The sequence below is a fragment of the Gorilla gorilla genome, chromosome 1, assembly GCF_029281585.2.
Source record: "Gorilla gorilla gorilla isolate KB3781 chromosome 1, NHGRI_mGorGor1-v2.1_pri, whole genome shotgun sequence".
In the NCBI taxonomy this organism is placed as follows: Eukaryota; Metazoa; Chordata; class Mammalia; order Primates; family Hominidae; genus Gorilla; species Gorilla gorilla.
The window spans coordinates 88,026,162-88,046,155 of NC_073224.2; the positions used below are offsets into that span (position 1 = coordinate 88,026,162).

Sequence of the window (19,994 nt, forward strand, 5' to 3'; positions counted from 1 at the left end):
GCAAGCTCCGCTTCCCAGGTTCACGCCATTCTCCTGTCTCAGCCTCCCGAGTAGCTGGGACTACAGGCGCCCGCCACGAAACCCGGCTAATTTTTTGTATTTTTAGTAGAGACGGGGTTTCACCATGTTAGCCAGGTTGGTCTCGATCTCCTGACCTCATGATCTGCCCGCCTCGGCTTCCCAAAGTGCTGGGATTACAAGCATGAGCCACCACACCCGGCCTCAGTAGTTTCTTTTAAAGTTAAACATACATTACCTTGTGAACCAGCAATCTCACTCCTAGGTATTGACCCAAATGAAATAAAAATTTATTCACACAAAAACCTACACATAGATGTTTATATCAACTTTATAATTACATTTATGTAATTCATTATATAAAATATAATGAATATAAAATTCATTACATAAAAAGTAATGAATTTTCAAAAACTGGAAACAACGCAAATGTCTTTCAACTAGTAAATGTATAAAGAATCTGTGGTACATCCATGCTATGGAATATTACTCAACAATAACAAGAAACAAAATACTAACACATACAATGAGATGTTGAATTTTAAAATGGATGAATCTTAAAAGCATTATGCTAAGTGAAAGATGGACATGAAAGGCTACGTGTGGTATGATTCCATTTATTTGACATTCTGGAAAAGGCAAAACTATAGAGACAAAGTAAATCATTGGTTACCAAGGGCTGGGTGTTTGGGAAGATTTGACTGCAAAGGGATATAAGGGGATGTTTTGGATTGATGGAACTGTTCTAAGTCTTCATTAGGGTGCTGGCTATATTACTGTACATTAAGTATTTTAAAAGGTGAATTAATTATATGTAAATTATAACTCAAAGAAAAGAAAATTCAATGTGAGGGCAAAAATACTGAAGGATAAATAGGGGGTTTATTTAGATTAAACCCATTACATTTTTGAGAGCAGAGCACAGTTTCTAGACTTGACTGGGTCCAATTTCAGCCGCATGGTAGAATGCTTAAGTGTAGAAATCATATCCAACTTATCTCCCCATGGGCCCATAGTACTTCCTTATGCAACTTATGAGTTCTCAGAGTAGCCCTGCAAACTGGTATACCCACGCTTATACTCAAGGGTTAAAAAGTGTTGGATTGACAACTTAAAAAAAAAAACAGGCATTCAGGCTTACAGAAATCTTAGATGGCTCTGTTACTTCAGTCTATGATTTCGGTATTTTGAAATCACTGTCTGGGTATTTGTGTGGCCCGGAAGGCTAGTTTGGAGAACAAATACAGGCGTTTGCTAGTAGCGGGTAGGGTAGGACAGAAAGGGGTGAGGTGCTGAAAGGTGAGGGACAAATATGCTACTAATCAGTGTTTTTCAAGTGAACATTTCTACAGGGTGGAGCAGCCGTTGGCTTTTATAATCTACGTACAAAGTTGTTCTTTCTCCGGGGAGCTTCTTAGACTTACATGCTGCTGGTATATTCCTAGAATTCCACCTTAAAACAAGCTGAATGTCCTTATGGCTGACATCTCAGCATGGAAAAGTTTTGCTTAAGCAATGACACACTGCAGTTGGATCCTTCTCACCCACATCTGGAAGCCACATGTCAGCGGCAGCTATATAAAACGGTCAGACCAGCAATCTTAGAGTGACATTGTTTGCCAAAATCCCAGGCAGCATGGACCTCAGTCTTCTCTGGGTACTTCTGCCCCTAGTCACCATGGCCTGGGGCCAGTATGGCGATTATGGATACCCATACCAGCAGTATCATGACTACAGCGATGATGGGTGGGTGAATTTGAACCGGCAAGGCTTCAGCTACCAGTGTCCCCAGGGGCAGGTGATAGTGGCCGTGAGGAGCATCTTCAGCAAGAAGGAAGGTTCTGACAGACAATGGAACTACGCCTGCATGCCCACGCCACAGAGCCTCGGGGAACCCACGGAGTGCTGGTGGGAGGAGATCAACAGGGCTGGCATGGAATGGTAAGGGCCAGTCCCTGCACTGCACTGGGGCTGGGAACATCTCTGCATATCCCTCCTCCTGGGGGCTGCTAGACTCTCAAGGAATATCAGTAACAAAAGCCTGGGCAAATCCCACCCCAAACCTCACCACTGCATGCTCTGGGTGGAGCAGGGCTGCTGCTGAGCAGACTACATGACAGGACAAAAACCTGGGATGGGGAGTGTCTGTGGGAGACAGACTCCTCTGTGGCTCTGTTCCTTCCAGAAGCTGTTCTACCTACTCTCAGTTTGGGCCAGGGGCTGGTGTAGGTCGGCGAGAAGCTTGCTTACCAGACTACCAAAAGATATGTACAGAACTGAAAGTAAGAAACTTTATAGAAATTAAAACTTGCTATGCCATCGGAATGGCATTTTTCTTTTTTAGAAATTTATTTTTACCATTTTACAAAAATGCTGGCCCACAGTAGTTTGGGAACAAGAAAAATAAACAATTGATCTCTCAGCACAGAGGGTTTGAGAACTATTGATTTAGAGCAAGTGAATGGAAAAGAGGGGACAAGGACATTTAGGCAAAAGAAAGCAGAATTAAATAGCTGTCTACTGCCTTGATTAAATGTGCTCTCTCAATTATGAGTACTGAGGTCCTTCTCTCTGCCTGAATTTAAAGTGGGTTTTATTGCTGGAAAATAGTTTACTAAAGGGTTTTGGAGAGAGGTGCTGTCTTCCCCTGACTGCATTCTGCCCTAAGCAGTGGCATGGAATTTTTTCGAGCTTGTGCTTTTTTGTGGGGTGTGATTGTCTCAGCTGGGTCTCAGCCCAGGTGCTTGGTCAGGGGCTCATCCTAGTAGGCACTGACTGCTAGGCTGATTATTTACAACAGCCTAGATGGAGCCAACACTCTAGGAGGCTTGGAGGAGAGAACGGAGGAGGCAGTCCAGGGAGGAGGAAGCCCACCTGGAGGGCTGCTGCATGTGCTATCTGTAGAGCAACCCAGATGCATGGCAACAAGTACTTAGTGTAGTGGGGATTGGAGGGGTCAAGCACAAAATCTGGCCAGGTGTGGTGGCTCACGCCTGTAATCCCAAACACTTTGGGAGGCTGGGGAGGGAGGATCACTTGAGATCAAGAGTTCGAGACCAGCCTAGGGAACACAGCCAGACCCTATCTCTACAGAAAAAAAAAAAAAAAAATAGCCTGGTGTAGTTGCATGCAGCCTGTGGTCCCAGCTACTCAGGAGGCTAAGGTAGGAGGATCACTTGAGCCCAGGGAGTCGAGGCTGCAGTGAGCCATGCTCACACCACTGTATTCCCTCCTGGGTGGCAGAGCAAGACTCTGTCTCAAAAAAAAAAAAAAGAAAGAAAATAGAAAAAAGAAAAAGCATAGAACCCTGGGGGACACAACCAGTAGAGAGGTGATGATGGGAAATCCAAGAGGAAGAAACACCGATGGGTGGGGGAGCCAGGAAAGAGTGCGGGCCTTTAAGTAATAACAACAGCTACCATTTATTGAGTGCTTACCCTGAGCAGGCTCCATGCTAAGTGCTTTATGTGGATCATCTCGTGTAATGCTGAAAACAAGAGTATATGCCATTTATAGGTAGACAAATTGCAGTCTAGAGATCCAGTATTTCCTCGGCTAGAAAGCTGGGGTTTGGATCCACAGAGTCTTTGCTTCAAAGAGCTTGTGCTTTGCCACAGTGATGGGCTCCTGAGAGGCTGCTGCCTCCACCCAGCGTGGGCTCCCACCCGACAGCTGACTCTGTCAGCACAGCCAGTGCCACCGGACAAGACTCAGGGCAGTTCTTCCTCCTGGAGAGGGTGGGGACCTGCAAGACCACAGCAGAAGCCCAGCCCCAGAGGGATGATCCCTACTTAGTTACCAGGACTGTGGAGGGGCTCAGCTGGACTGTAGAAGAGGTGGGGAGAGGACTCACACAGGCAGCAGGTGAGGGTGCCGGGGCTGTGGAGGCTGCTTGGACAGCCTCTGTGGGCCATTCTCATCCACGCCCACGGCCTCTGGTGAGCAGATTTAGTTATTCAAAACCCCTTCCGACAGATGCTGATTCAGAGACCAGGCTCGCCTTGATTGTTGTCTCCATGACTCCTCACAGGCAGGCCCACTGCCTAATGTGGAGCATGGCAATGACCTAATTACAACTGTCCCTCCACTCCTCACCTCTCAGGAGCACCATCACATGGGTGCGACTCCTTTCTAACAGCCCTTTTTAGTGCCACAGTCAAGCAGCACTCAGCCATGGTTCCCCAAGCCGTAGAGGAAGAGCCCTAGGCTCTGAATCAGGAGGCCTAGGTCTAGATCCTGGTTCTAACGACTTGTGGTGTGACCTTGGCCCAGACGCTCAGCCCTCCAGTCTCCCGCCTCATTTGGAAAGTGAGCAGTCAGGCTGCATGATCTCTGAAGGCTCCACAGAGCTGTGGCTCACCCCTGACAACACTCTTGGCTTTTTCTTGCATTCTGTTGATCTTTGTGTTCATCCCTGCTAGAGAGAGAAGCCAAATGATGTTTAGTTTTAAACTTGCCAACTATGACTGGTTTGTCATGAACTCCCAAACTATTTGAAGAAAAGCAAAAGAGGAAGAAGGTGAAATAACATGATTTTATTTGGCCCATGGGAGTCAAGGGAAAAGCTGACAGGCGAGATATCTCTTCCACCTCCTCTTACTCGGCATTTTTGGGTGTGCAGTGTCTAGTAATTTTGGTTTCCTTTCCTCCTTCCACCCTCTGTTGCCTCCTTCTCCCCGTCTACTAATCACAGGGTTGAAAACTCACAAACATACAAAACAACTTCTTTACAATAAGATCCAGCTGCCCCAGGACTGACACGAATTACCCTGGAAGCACTTTTAAAAATGATTATGCCTTTGAGTTCAGCCTCCAGTCTCAGTGAAAAATCTGTAAGGAAAGAAATTGCTTATGGGCTGGGGAGCAATTACATCTTACGTTGGCTACAGGCTTAGTCTGTTCTCAGGGAACAGTTGTTGATGGTTTTGTGCAGTTGGGCTGCCCTGTATAACCAAATTAGCTTTCAGGTTTATTTTAAAAGAGGGGAGGAGTCTCAAATATAGGCTTGACAATAGCACATAGGATCTGCTAAAAAGAAAATCTTTCTAATCAAAGTGCCATCTTTAAAAGGTGTTGTCATCATAGCTGAGTGGTCTGTGGTGCTGCCATTGATCACAGTTTCTCTGTTGAAAACCACCTCTTCAAGTGTTGGCTTCTGAAGTTTGGGTGATGGTCTCTGGCACTAACAACTGCCAGGAGGCCTTACCTGGGTCCCCATGAGTGGTATTTCACCATCCCAGGGCATGCCTAGGTTGTTCTCAGGGAATCTGCTCTAACTTGGGTCAGCACAGGCTGTAGGGCACTGGGTCCTGTGTGGAATAAGATGAAGGTGAAATTTTTTAGTGAGATTGAGCTACTGTGTAGCAGAAGGAGCCCTGGGCTTGGATGCAGGAAACCTGGATTCACAGCTCCTGCTTGTATCTGTGACATTCGGTATCTCATTCTGGCAAAAAAGAAAGAGAAGAAAGAAAGAAAGAAGAAAGAAAGAGAGAGAGAGAAGGAAGGGAGGGAGGGAGGAAGGAAGGATTGAAGGAAGGAAGGAAAGAAGGAAGGAAGGAAGGGAAAGAGAAAGGAAAGGAAAGGAAAGAAAGAAAAAGGAAGGTGTGACTCCCACCTCACAAGCTGTTACTTGTGTTACTGTGATACTTGTAGGATAAAGTATAAGAAAACTCTAAAGCAAATTGAAGTCTAAAACAAATGCCTAGCACATCATGGGCAGGTAGTAAAAGTTTAGTGAATCTGAAATTGATGTGGCTGATGTTGGGCAAGCCAGCTTTCCACGGAGTCTGAGTTCAGAGGAAAAGTGTTCCATTTATTGGCATCTACTTTTTACCCCGGACTTCAAAGAATTTCAAGGAGAAGTTTTGGAGTGGCAGTTTGTGTTAGAGCTGAGTTTATGAATTCAATGACAAGCCACAGACTGGAGAAGAGGAGAAAGGAATCTATGCAACAGGGCTATGGCAGCATCGAGGTGCATTTGAAGGTGGATAGGTTGGGTGGGAACTCCGTTTTCCATGGTCGGAATATTTCCCTAATCTAAGCAAGATCAAGCCTCAGTGTAGTGCAGGGCAGTCGTCCTGAGTCATGGTTCTGAGTATTGAGGACTCACAGGGCCCACTTCCTCGGGGATGCTTTCCAAAACCACCTCCTCTCCCCACACATCTTGCTGTCTCCACTCCCTCAGCCTGCTTTGTTTCCTACAATGCCCTTGTCACTACCTGATTGGCATTTGTTTCTTGTTTTGTTTCCCTCACTAAAATATAAGCTTCATGAACACAGGGGCTTTGTCTCATTCACCACTGTATCCCCAGTGCCTAGACGAGTGCTGGTACATAACAGGCCCTCAATACATATGCAGTGAAAGACCAAATCAGCAGTCCAAACCCCAGCCAGTGTCCCCACGGCCCTCCGCAAGGAGGCCTGCAGGTTTTCCCACAGGGGAACTATTTTGCTTATGTCTTTGATTCCCAATATTCCGGTGTCTATAGTAGGGGTTCCAACTGTATTGTTCACATCTCGTTTTGATTTATTGCATTAACCAACATGCAGGATGGTCTTTCAAGATTTCTTAAGGATCGCTAAAACATGCACAGAGGATGGCTGACACACTTTGCTGCCGCAGAATGAAGTTTTTATCAGGTTTTCATTCTCTCAATAATCTTAAGGTCTCGATCAATTTCAAAAATTGAAAGTAAACTCTTTATTTCAAAAGCCATAAGGACTAAATGCTGCACAGTAACCTATCCTGGTTTGACATTTGTGGAAGAACTGATGAAATCAGTTTGGTGTTATACCAGGGTTAATTTCTTAGCATTTCTTAGCATTCCTAGACACTCTAGAGTTATGAAAATTAACATTAGAGGAACCTGGGTGAAGAGTATACATGAATTTTGTGTGCTGTCTTTACAAGCATTCTGTAAATCTGAAATTACTTCAAAATAAAATTTAAAAAAATAAATATAAGGATGCGGCACAAACATAGTACAACAGAATCGTGGAATCCCAGCACTGGAGGGGGTCTTGGGCACAATCTAGAGCAACCTCCTTACCTCACAGAATAGAAATAAAGGCCATGAGACTGAAGCAATTAAAAACTGAATAAAAACATTGCTGTCAGGTTAGGAACTGTCATCCTCTTTTTACAAAAGTAGATATAAATATCAGTAGAAGGGGAGAGATGGGTCATGGAGCAATTCTGTTTGGAATTAGGAGAGAAATCCATAACTCTACATAAGTATAGGTTCTATGGCCCTAACCGTGATCTACATGGTGATTTATGATTTATAGAGTATTCCTCATTTATATGTTCATTTGTTTATTCATTCACTACCAAATGCTTATTAGCACAAACTTTCCCAGGCCCCAGGAAGATGGAGATGAATAACATACAGTCTATGCCCATGAGTTATTCAAAAGCTAATATTGTTTGATCTTCACAACAGTATTGGAATCCAGGTGTTTCACACATGAGGAGGTTGCCCTTGCATGGGTAGCAGATGGCAGAGGGAGGACCTGAGCCAGCCAGCCTGATTCCACAGTGCTGTGGGTGATATGAAATGCTGATGTTATTTTTGTTCCCGGATAAAGCCATAGTGAGTGCTGACCTAAAAAAGATATCAAATCCACATAAGGATGACTTCTGAGGGCAAGAAGGCTGAGTGTGGGAGAGTAGGGTTATGACAGATCTAGGATTCTTGCCAACTTTCCATCTAGGTCACTCTCCTAAGTGCTAGGAATCAATTGTCTGGGGGAACTTGAGCTCTGCAAAAATGGTTGTTGGCTGCTCTTATAAGGATGGTAAAAGCTCCCTCCTCCCAGGAGGGGATTTGCTTCTGTCTGGGAACCTGCAGGACACAATCTTCTCAATCAATAAGAGATTTCTGCAGAGTTAAGATATCGTGTGTGTGTGTGTGTGTGTGTGTGTGTGTGTGTGTGTGTGTGTGTGTGTGTGTTTCTTTGAGGTATCTTGAAGTATTGAAAAGTTAATGAAGTTTAGGGTCAGAACAGTTCTCAAAATGCAACCCCACTGACCCGACTACTACCTTTACTCAAGTCATCTCAACTCTGAAATACTCAGCTTTCACAACTAAAACACACCTCCCTAGAATTGTTGTTGTGAGAATTAAATAAGATAATATATGTACATTAACGTGTGTCCTTAGGGGAATTACTTACCTTCTCTAAACCTGAGTTTCCTTATACGTAAAATGGTGATCGTGGTGAGAAGCTCATTATTTGAACCCATTTTATAGGATTGTTTTGATAATTAAAATAATTAATGCACGCATAGTGCTAAGCACAATGCCTGGCACATTGCAAGTCCTTGATAAAGGTTATTTATTATTACTTTATCATGACTACTCTGTGGAAACTGAGACTCATGGAGACAAGTATCACACAGTTGGTAAATTACAAAGCTGGAGTTGAAAACCAAATTGCTAGATTACAGAGCCTCTGAAATATATCATTTTGCTTTTGGAACATATAATTTAATCACAGTCTATAAATATTGTGTGTACATTATAAGTGTCTTGAATATTTATTACATTTTAATAGACACAGAGATAGCATTAGATCTCTTGGTTAAAAATATTATAATTGATATTCATAAACTCACGTCAAATTTACTGTGATGCTAACATAGCTCATGCAATCCCTGCGTGACCTGGAATTGCTCTCAGGACATAAATGCATCTCACAAGATAATCTAGATCTTCTCAGAGGCCTTAGGGGAAGCCTCTCCTGCCTGTATTTTTCCAAAAAAAACTGAGGAATTTGTATTTTTGGAGGCATTCTCACTCTGTCCTGTGCTAGGTCTTTCTATCCAGAGATGCTGTTCTGCAGGTCATTTCTGCTTCACTGTTAAAACCTTGTAGACAGACTAGCAGACTTAAAACCTGGACATGGAGAAGACAGCAGAACTCTTACCCAGATGCAGGCAGGAAGAGAGCAGAATGTGTGCAACTTAACACTATTTAAAGAGACTGTTCATATCCCCACCATGGTGGCAGGAGGATGAGCAGTAAACGGTGCAGTGTTCAAAAACTTTGCATTGTAGCCCCATGAGGCTACTCAGTGACAGTATGTGTTAGGTGAAATGTGTAATGGTGATATCAACATGTCACAAGGAAGGAAAGTTAGTATGATTTGGAATTGTCAAGAAAGGAAAGATCTTTGAAGGAGGAGAGGCTTGGTATTGTCTTTTGTGCTCTGATATGTGCCTTCTGAGGCTTCTCTCAGTGTCTAATTGGAGAAGTTCAATCCTGACAATTTCTAATGTAGGCTCCAATATTTACTGAAAGTGATGTTTCGCGACTAGGATGTAGCCTGTCTTTCTATCAAATTACAGATACTTTTATCATCATGGTAGTAATAACTACGACTTCCCCTGCCTTTCAATTATATACGTTGTGCCAGGTTCTATGCTACACTTGATATATAGCATCTCTTTAGTTTTTGTGTTATACTGTCAGGTTAAGAATTGTCATCCTAGTTTTACAGAAGTAGGTATAAATATCAGCAGAAGGGGAGAGATGGGTCGTGGAACAATTCTGTTTGGAATTAGCAGAGAAATCTAGAACTTTGAAGGCTTCTTTTACTGGGCAAACTTGCCCCCAACTGGGTTTGTCTCTGTCCCTTGCCACTTCACTGCTCCACCGTCCCCAACCACTCTCCTATTTCTCTGCTCCTCTGTCTTTGGTACCAGTCTACTTATTTCCAGTATCTGTATTATCATAGTGTCTGCTTATCAGTACCAGTGTCTGGTAATTCTGCCTGTCCAATGTCATAGTGTTTACTTATCAGTACCAGTCTTCTGAAGAGATTCCAGACCAAGTGCAGCATCAGGTATAGAGTAAGTTCTAATGAATATTTGTCAAAAGACTTAATGAACATTCTAAAATTCTGTTGGCCTTTTTATAAATGCCTGATAGCAACTCAAAGAATTATTCTGGGGAAAACAGAATTAACAAAAATCAAAGCTTTACTCTAAAAGAAAGAAACTCTTTTGGTACTATTTAAGACCTCATCCACCTTTGGGGCAGGGAAGAAATTTGGGAGTGTTAAGGATGCTGTGCCACATGGAGTGAGCCACTTGTCTAGATCATGGGCAAAACTTCTCATAGTCCATCTCTGCAGTGGGGTTGGAAACTGGCTAACAGCCCTTGAAACACCTGTGTGTCTGTGAAGCTGGGAAGAAAAAGACCAGCACAACCAGCCCATCTATTATCTATTTAATGAAATTTTGAGAGTTCTTGACCAAGATGGTGCTGCTTCCTTTTACCTTGTTCGTCACTTGACTCAACCCCACACCACACCACCTAAAGTCCAAACTTCTTAGCAAGTCCAACTTCTAAAATTGTATAGAGGGGTTCACCAACAAAACCAGACACTCACACACCTTGCAAATGCTCTGTAATTCTGCCTGTCCAATAGCTTTGGACTTGGTAAAGAATGCAGACAACAAGAAGAAGTCCTGTCCAGCATACCAACCAGAGCTGTGGGACCATCTCGAAGAGATTTATTGTATTCCTTGAGAGCTCATGAACATGAGCTTTGACCTCAGATGAATCTGAGTTTGGGTCCTGGCTCTTCCAGTTACTATCTTGGCCAAGAGTTTTGTAGGCATTATCACTGACTCCACACAGTGCCTTAGGTGAGGCTCCACAAAGCATGTAAAGGTCAGGGCTAGGACTAGAACTCATGTCTGCTGATTCCTCAACAAGGGCTCTTTCCCCTGCACCCCGCTGCTTTTATGTTTTACTATTGCAGATACAGGAGAAAGTCTTCTGTTTTAGCTTTCAGGGTGATGGCCCTGAGATAAATCATTTTCAGAAAGTCCACTTTCTCAGAATAGGTTCACAAGTGTGTTTTCAGAGGAGGAGTAATTACCTTGTGACTTTCCTTCTAGAAAGCTTCCAGTTTCAGATGGAGCAGGGCTAACAATACTCCAGTTTCTGAAACTGAAATTGAACCTCAGCCTTCAAAGAGGTGGTAAGAAAAAAAAAATATGTCTTCTCAGATGGGAAGGAGAGTCTTGTAAGTAAGGTACCAGTGCCCTCCTGCTCTAAGGAAATAATCTTATTTCCTTAGAGCTGCGGTCATGTCATACAATTCACCAGGATATTAGCCATTGTATTGGTGACTGTTAGGAACTCCTCACTCACATCCATGAAGGGGCCTGAAACTCCCTCCAAGTAGTTTCCCTCCAAGCAGAATAGAGCATTGAGCCACTGCTCTGTTCTCCAGGCCATTCAGGAGCAACAACCAGGTGCTGTGAAGTGAGTCAGAGCATTAGTCATTTGACCGCTACCCATCTCTTTTTAAATTGAGTTTGAGTAACTTTAGCAATGCAATCCCTGCCAGTTCCCCCAGTCCTGTTCCATTTAGAAGTTGCCTCTCTTCCCACCTAGCTCTGTGTTTGTAATCCTGCAGCTATGGCTAGTGTTTAGGTGAGTCTTGTTAAATAAGGAGCTTTGTTAAAAGTGAAAATGAGAGGAATGGAGGAGAGGAATGCCCAAAGCTATATTTATTTTGCCCCCTCATCATGGAGCTGCAGGGAGAGGACGGAAGCAAGAAAAGGGATTGCTCACCCAAGATCCATGTAAACTACTTGGAGGGCATTTCAGGGCCCTTAATGGAATTGAGTGATGAGCTCTTAAAAGTCAATTCTGCCTCCAATAATGGGACATAGTCGGGTCACTCATTCGGTCCCTCATTCTTCTATTAAACATTTGCTGGACAACAATGTCAGACACTGCATGGAATACTACTTCCTGAGAGTGGTAAGGCATACTAAAGTACCTGTGCTCCAAAGTGGGTGGCTAAGACATCCAACCACATTGAGCTTTGTTTTAGGGAAACAGCAGCTCAGGGAGGGCCTATGAATCCACCAGTGTTTCACTGATTAGAGACAGGGTAGCCAAGGGACAGCTTTTACAAAGTAGACTCATAATTACTGTGTAGACTAAACATAAGTGTAATGACACTAATAAGCAATTTATTAATCCCAGGAATTTTACATGTGTTGTCTTATTTGGTCTTCACGATAACTTTAATACATATGTGCTATTATTATGCCCATTTTACAGATGAGGAAACTGAGGCTATTAGAGGGCACGAAGCCCACCCAGATGACACAGCTAAGAACAGTGGAGCCATCCAGCAGCATAGCCAATGCTCTTAGCCACTCTACTATCTGCTCCCCACAGTGTGAAAAGGTACCCCCACAAAGATCTGGCTCTGGAAGGAATGCTTTCACATACCAAACTCCTGAACAGGCTGACTCTACCAAAATGTGAAGGCAATCAAACCAAAGCCAGAGGAGGAGGGTTATGTTTGGTTATCTAACTTTCACTATATGTTCTTAGGCTCTGAGTCTGTAGGGTCCAAATAATCTTCACAAGGCAGAGTTATCTGAGGTGGTGTGTGAGAAAGTGACACACACTTCCCGTACAGGCACTGGGGCCAGCAGCCTGGCCAACAGCTGGCGGGGAATTTCTGGAACTTGGATTGCCTTCAGAACTGGTACTCCATGAAACAGTTCAGCTTATCTTCCTACATTTATTTTTACTTAGGGGAACTTACCCCCATGGGAGCTCTGTCCCCTGTAGGGGTCTGAGTACAGAAGACAAGCCAAAACAATGGAACAACAGCTCCGTGGAAACCACAGCCCAGCTCAGTTCTAAAAGGGCTTTGTTTTAGAGGAAGGCAGCATTTTAGTGATGGTAGGAGAGCAGGTCACAGAGAGCACTAGCTTATGGCAACCTTCTCTTTTTGGACATATGAGTTTTGCTTATGATTCTTAGAGCTTCATATTGAAATTACCTCTCGCCTACTTTACTAAGAATTAGGATAGAATAGAACACCCTGGTAGATCAGCCCCTAAAGCTACCTTTCCACCATGTCATGAGCCTAGTCCATTCCACTCATATAGCTTGCTGAAGTATGCTAGGCATTTACAAAGTGATTAGTATACTCCTGATGAGATGCGAGCAATGGTAGAATGAAGAAGGCTACATCAGTCATATGCAGAAAACTGAAACTGGACCCCTTCCTTACACCTTATACAAAAATTAACTCAAGATGAATTAAAGACTTAAAGGTAAAACCCAAAACCATAAAAACCCCAGAAGAAAACCTAGACAACACCATTCAGGACACAGGCATGGACAAAGACTTCATAATAAAAAACACCAAAAGCAATTGCAACAAAAGCTAAAATTAACAAACGGGATCTAATTGAACTAAAGAGCATCTGCATACCAAAAGGAACTATCATCAGAGTGAACAGGCAACCTACTGAATGGGAGAACATTTTTGCAAACTACCCATCTGACAAAGGTCTAACATCCAGAATCTACAAGGAAATTAAACAAATTTACAAGAAAAGAAGAAACAATCCCATCAAAAAGTGGGCAAAGTATATGATCAGACACTTCTCAAAAGAAGACATTTATGTGGCCAACAAACATATGAAAAAAAAAGCTCAACCTCACTGATCATTAGAGAAATGCAAATCAAAACCACAATAAGATACCATCTCGTGCCAGTCAAAATGGTGTTTATTAAAAAGCCAAGAACCAACAGATGCTGGCGAGGCTGTGGAGAAATAGGAATTCTTTTACACTGTTGGTCGGAATGTAAATTAGTTCAACCATTGTAGAAGGCAATGTGGTGATTCCTCAAGGATCTAGAAACAGAAATACCATTTGACCCAACAATCCCATTACTGGGTATATACCCAAAGGACTATAAATTATTCTACTGTAAAGACACATGCACAGGTATGTTTACTGCAGCACTATTTGCAATAACAAAGACATGGAACCAACCCAAATGCCCATCCGTGATAGACTGGATAAAGCAAATGTGGTACATATACACCGTGGAATACTATGCAGCCATAAAAACGAATGAGATCATGTCCTTTGCAGGGACATGGATGAAGCTAGAAGCCATCATCCTCAGCAAACTAACGCAGGAACAGAAAACCAAACAGTGAATGTTCTCACTCATAAGTGGAAGTTGAACAAGGAGAACACATTGACACAGGGAGGGGAACAACACACACTGGGACCGGTCAGGGGGTGGAGTGTGAGGAGAGGGAGAGCATTAGGACAAATGGCTAATGCATGCGGGGCTTAAAACCTAGATGATGGGTTGATAGGTGCAGCAAACCACAATGGCACACATATACCTATATAATAAACCTGTACATTCTGCACTTGTATCCCGGGACTTAAAGTAAAATAAAAGAAAATTTTAAAACCTAGATACATGTATAATAAACTACACAGTTGCACATACCAAAAAAAAAAAAAGGCTAGATCATCAAAGAGCCATAGGTCTCAATTTACACCTTAACCTGAATTATTGAGCCCCTATAGCTGAGTTTTCTAGTCTGCCAGAACTTCTTACAAGTCCTGGGAACAGGGAATTCAAGCTAATTTACATGGTTGACCGAATACGGAGCCCATCTCTCAATTCTTCTCGCGACATAATAGCAAAGTGATTGATACAGAACAGTAGTAGAGTATGAGATGTTTAATAAATGAATGAATAAATAAATAAATAAATGCATATTTGAATTATGTATATTAGGTGAATAAATGAATAACAAGTAATAAATAATAAATTTAAAAGGACAGATGATTTCTGATGACAGACAAGTAATATATTTAATATCTAATTTTGTTAGATCTGCAAGTTCATTTTCAGCAATGGGAAAGAATAAATGAAATCCAGTTGTTGATAATGTTACAATTTGTGTGTCAACAAGGCCTCTCTCACCAGTCAGCACACAGTACTTATTTTATGCATTATATTTTCTGGAAACTTATCTTCCCATGAAATACAAGGTTGCATTCCAGCAGCTGTCTGGCCATGCACATAGACAACTGCCTGCTCTGGCTCTGCCCACTCATAAGAGGGGATAGACCAATGGCTGGGATGCTGGGAAATGCAAAGAAGGAGAGGTAGCTGAAGAACTATTTTGGAAGGGTTTGTGAAAGAGCTCATTCTATAAGGTGGAAATCCACTGGATTTCATCAAAGGGCCATGGCTCACCATACCCATCTGGGCTTTGCATGCTGTGTGGGGGCAGAACAAATGGTCATCCTTGTGCTCAATTTCCAGGGCTCTGCTGTTAAGCAGAAGAAATGTTTATTTGAAATTCGTCAATACATTGTGCTTCTCTTTGTCTTCTTTTTATTTTAAATTCCAGTAAAATGAATTATAATATCTTTTATTTTAAATGACACGAATAATACAATCTTGACTTTGTAAAATTCTAGATGTAAAATTCTAGATCCTGGATAAGTAGGAAGAACAGTGGAAATCCACTGTGGTCAGGTAGAAAATAGTGTTCTCATCATCACAGCAAAAAGTGGGAAGCCTGAAGACGCCATAGGAATTGGGCCCAGGAATGGGAGAAAATCATACTAGAGATGGAACAAAGGAAGAAATGATTGTACTATTCTAAGTCGATGTTTAGTTCAAAAGGTGCTGTGAAGACCAGCAGCGGCACAGGTAGAATGAAAGAGCAAAAATTATTTCTTGTCTGTGGACTGGAGTGGAGTGGTTGTATATCTGAAGAATTAGGACTAAGCAGCTAGGACAGGAAAGGGATCTTTAGAGGGGGTTTGAGGCATTCAGTTGGCCTGTTGCAACTCTGTAAGGACTGCCTCCACAGCCAGGATTCTTGGTGGCCACCAGGAATAGAATTCTGAGCAAAACATGCCCTGGCTGTGTAGAGCTTATGGTCTTGTGGGTGGTAGAAATATTCCTGGATAAGTAGCAAGAATCTGGGTTGTGGTCCCAGCTTTCCTGCTGGGCTGCCCTGGGCACATTCACCATGCCCATCTGGGCTTTGCATGCTGTGCAGGGGCAGAACGAATGATCATCCTTGTGCTCAATTTCCAGGGCTCTTCTCTTAGGCAGAAGAAATGTTTATTTGAAATTCATCAATACGTTGTGCTTCTCTTTGTCTTCTTTTTATTTTAAATTCCAGTAAAATGAATTATAATATCTTTTATTTTAAATGGCATGAATAATACAATCTCGAATTTGTAAAATTCTAGATGTAAAATTCTAGATCCACCCATTTATGCAGGCTTCCATCTAACAATATATATTGAAAGAGGTATGACAGGGGCAGTGTTCCCTAAATTTTGTTCAGTTAGAAAATTCTGAGTCACTTAAATTTTAATGGAGGGGCTATATTATTTCTACAAATATAATAAAGACTATTATTTGCATAAAATGGAATAAATTGTTAGGAATCTAGGTCAGAGAAAGAGTGTGTAACTGTGGCAGTGGGGTCTTGGGAAGGGGTCTGTGTATGTGTCACTGTTCTTAGGTTCCTGGGGTTGTCTTCTCTTCAGGTACCAGACGTGCTCCAACAATGGGCTGGTGGCAGGATTCCAGAGCCGCTACTTCGAGTCAGTGCTGGATCGAGAGTGGCAGTTTTACTGTTGTCGCTACAGCAAGAGGTGCCCATATTCCTGCTGGTGAGTCTGGCAGCTGACCAAACTCTCATGACTCCTGGGGTGGGAGAGGCACCTAGGAAGTACTCTGGCCCCTGTTTCTAGCTTCAGGTAAGCTTGAGGGTCACACACAAGCCTGGAAGGCAGCGCTGGCATATAGACAAGAATGAATGAATGACTTAGGAGGATGTTCCTGCCAAGAGGGATCTTTTGGGTTATCCAACCCCCCACATCCTTCTTTTGGCAGAAAAGGAAACAGAACCATACAGCCGGCAGTGACTGGCCCAAAGTCACCCACCTACTCTGTGGGAATGCCAAGTCTTAAGCTTAGGCCTACTGACTCCCATCCCAGTGCTGTTCTCCTTCTCCCCAACTTCTGGTAACTTCTCATCATATCCAAGGCTGCAGGGCCTATTTGGGAACCTAGTTTCCTGCAGTCTTTCTCTGGGAGAAACCAATCCTCTCATGGGTCAGAGTCTAGTACATAGTTATAGACAGAAAAAATAAAAAATTAAACAATTTAAAAATTTTTAAAAAAGATTGTGCTATTTTCTGGATCCGTTTGGAATTCCAGCCTCTGATATTTTGTTTCTTTCCCTATCCCTGGGCTGATGCCGAATATCTCCTAACCTAGCCTTCCAACTGACTAGGAGAATGTGTATATTGTCATTTGCCCTGATGACTTACACTGGGTGTTGATAACACAACCGGCCCAGGTCTTTTTTATCTGAAAACGAGCCAGGCATTTCTGCCTTGGGCAAGGGGATCCAGAAGTGTCAACATGTAGAAGGTTGGCTCCCTCAAGTGACTGATCTCTCTACAGTTTGATGCTTGCAAGGACAGCTTCACAGGTCATGCTTATTCTCTGCAATCAGACAGCTTACTCCACAGATGCCCAGTGGCACACAGTATCTCTAGGGATACAAAGCCCCAAAAGCTTAACGTTTTTCTTTTTAAAGTAAGGACCGATAGTAAATTCAGAGCTCAAAGTCACCTGTCACTGTATGATGGAGCAGAAACCTCCTCTAGTTCTTCAAAACCGCTTCCATAAAGCAGCTTTTACTGCTCTACAGTGGGTGAACAGGGCTGGCAAAGGATTATGATGCCACTGGGATAGGTCCTGAACCAAAGACCTAAAGATCTCTTGCAGTGGAGGAGGTAGAAGGAGCACCAGTTTGGGCAAAAAGAAACTTGAGTTTCAGTCTCTGTGCTGGCCTTTCCTCATTTCCCTCCCTTCTTTCCCCTTTCCCCTTCTCCCCTCCCTCTCATAACTCTGCAGGCTCAAGCACATCACCTAAAATGATGACCACCTTTTTTGAGTCTCCAAGATCTTTAAGACTCTGATGAAAACTATAGACCTTGTCTTCAGGGGGGAAAATGCACTTAGCATGTTAATACAATAGTTTGCAGAGAATTTCGGGAGCCCTTAAACTCCCTGAAGGCCATTCATGAACACACTGCCAAGAACCCCTGGATCATAAGTTGAAATTCCAAGGACTAGAAGATCTTTCAGGTTGTGTCAAACCCTAAAAATGTCTTAATTCCAAAGGCACTTTTGGAAAAGATGATCCAGATGCCAGAACTGTTTTGAGAGGATGAAGGAAGTTCCAAAGACGAGTGTGCCCCAATGAAAGGGGAGAGTAGGTAGGAGCTTGGCCTCCACAAATCTCTCATTCCTGGTCTATTAACAGAATGGCACTTCCCACAAGGAAACCAGCCTCCCTTTGTTGCAAGGCATTAAAAGCCAGTTAAAATGGCTTTCAGTATGTAAATTACCTGAAAGGCAAGCAAAACCTAATACTCAGTCAGTGAATTTATTTACTACATTAGTATAACTTTCCCTGAATCAGACTCCAAAGGAACACATCAGGGCTGGGGTATGCTGGGTGGCCAAGAGGAGTGGGTTCAGGAGCAGGGGAAAGAGTGAGGAAGTGAGGAGGCAGCACTGCATGGGCTGTAGTGGGGAGGAAGGGGAACATGGACAGCCTAGGGGCAGCTGGAGGCCTGGATGTGGGTGGCTCTGTCTCTCTGCCCTTCGTAGATGCCTCTGTCACAGCACTTTCTGCATTTTACCACCTGTGTACAGTTGCTCCTCTCTACCTGGACTTCCAGTGTCTGGAGGATAAGGGGCCACTCACTGATCTTTGTATTTTCAATGCCCAGTATAGTGCTTGGAACATAGTGTCTTCTTAACAACTGTTGAACAAATATCCACATTAATAATTGTGGAGGGTGTATATAATGTGAAGTGGCCCAGAAAATATAATTCTCTTACATAAAATTTTTTGTTCTCTCCCCCATCCCTCCACTTCTGCCCAGAATATAAGCTCTACACAAGCAGAGATCTTTGTGCTGACATATGCCAAGCCCTATAAATAATGCCAGGCACATAGCATTTGTTTGGATGAAGGAATGACTTCAGCCTACTTTTTGTTATGAGCATTAAATAAGATAATATATTTCTGGCCTTGCCACTGTCTATGATCACACAGAGCTGACCTGTCTTGAAAGAGAGTCCCCTTCACCCTCCCAGATGCAGGAGAGACCCAGCCTCTTCACCACCTAACAGGACATTCAAAGGCAAACTCTGCCCAGGAACAACCTAGCAGGTGTCAGGTCATTGCAGGAAGCAGAACTTGAGAGCGGGGTTGGTTATGCAGAGGAACAAGACATGTGACCAGTTGGACGGTCTGTTGTTAGATGTACTAACTCATTCTTCCCCAGGCAGAGAGGAGTGAGCTGAGGCAGCAACATTCCTCATCACAGCAAGTCTCGAGCTCTCTGCAGAGATGAGTGGGAGAGCCTGCTGTGTCTGTGGCCATGCCATCATGGCTGGCTGGCCCCTGCCCAAACAGAACAACAACAGGTAGTGGACTTGGGCCTCAAGGCTTTGGGTGACCAGGCAGGCAAGGAGCTAAGGCTCACTGGTTTTAGAAAATTTGTCAAGGCCGGGCGTGGTGGCTCCCACTTGTAATCCCAGCACTTTGGGAGGCCGAGGTGGGCAGATCACAAGGTCAGGAGATCGAGACCATGCTGGCTAACACGATGAAACCCCATTCTCTACTAAAAATACAAAAAAAAAAAAAAAAAAAATTAGCCGGGCTTGGTGGCAGGCACCTGTAGTCCCAGCTACTCAAGAGGCTGAGGCAGGAGAATGGCATGAACCCAGGAAGTGGAACTCGCAGTGAGCCGAGATCACGCCACTGCACTCCAGCCTGGGCGACAGAGCAAGACTCTGACTCAAAAAAGAAGAAGAAAAAAAAAAAAAGCAAAGTTGTCAAACAGAAGAAATAGGGGGTGGATGAAGGTAAGTGTGAGAGAAAGGGGTAAACATCCAAATTTTCCTGGAATTCCCATATTCCATGGATCTGTGGGATCTGTGTTAACACTCTGAGCATTGCTTCTTGAAGCTTATCCTGTCTGTTTATTTGAATGCTGATACCTGAAAAAGACAGGTCTTTGTGTTTCAAGTTCCACCGTTGTTTTAATGAT

General features: G+C 43.3%; 1 protein-coding gene across 1 annotated transcript in view; it reads left to right on the top strand.

Annotated features, from left to right (window-relative positions):
- The first annotated feature begins 1,420 nt into the window (after positions 1-1,420).
- The window catches only part of DPT (dermatopontin), a 33,882-nt gene continuing 15,308 nt past the window's right edge, over positions 1,421-19,994 (top strand). Inside the window, exons 1-2 of the mRNA XM_004027859.4 lie at positions 1,421-1,959; positions 16,401-16,526. Coding sequence (XP_004027908.1) covers positions 1,655-1,959; positions 16,401-16,526 — 431 coding nt within the window. The 5' untranslated portion in view covers positions 1,421-1,654. The remainder of the gene's footprint in view (positions 1,960-16,400; positions 16,527-19,994) is intronic.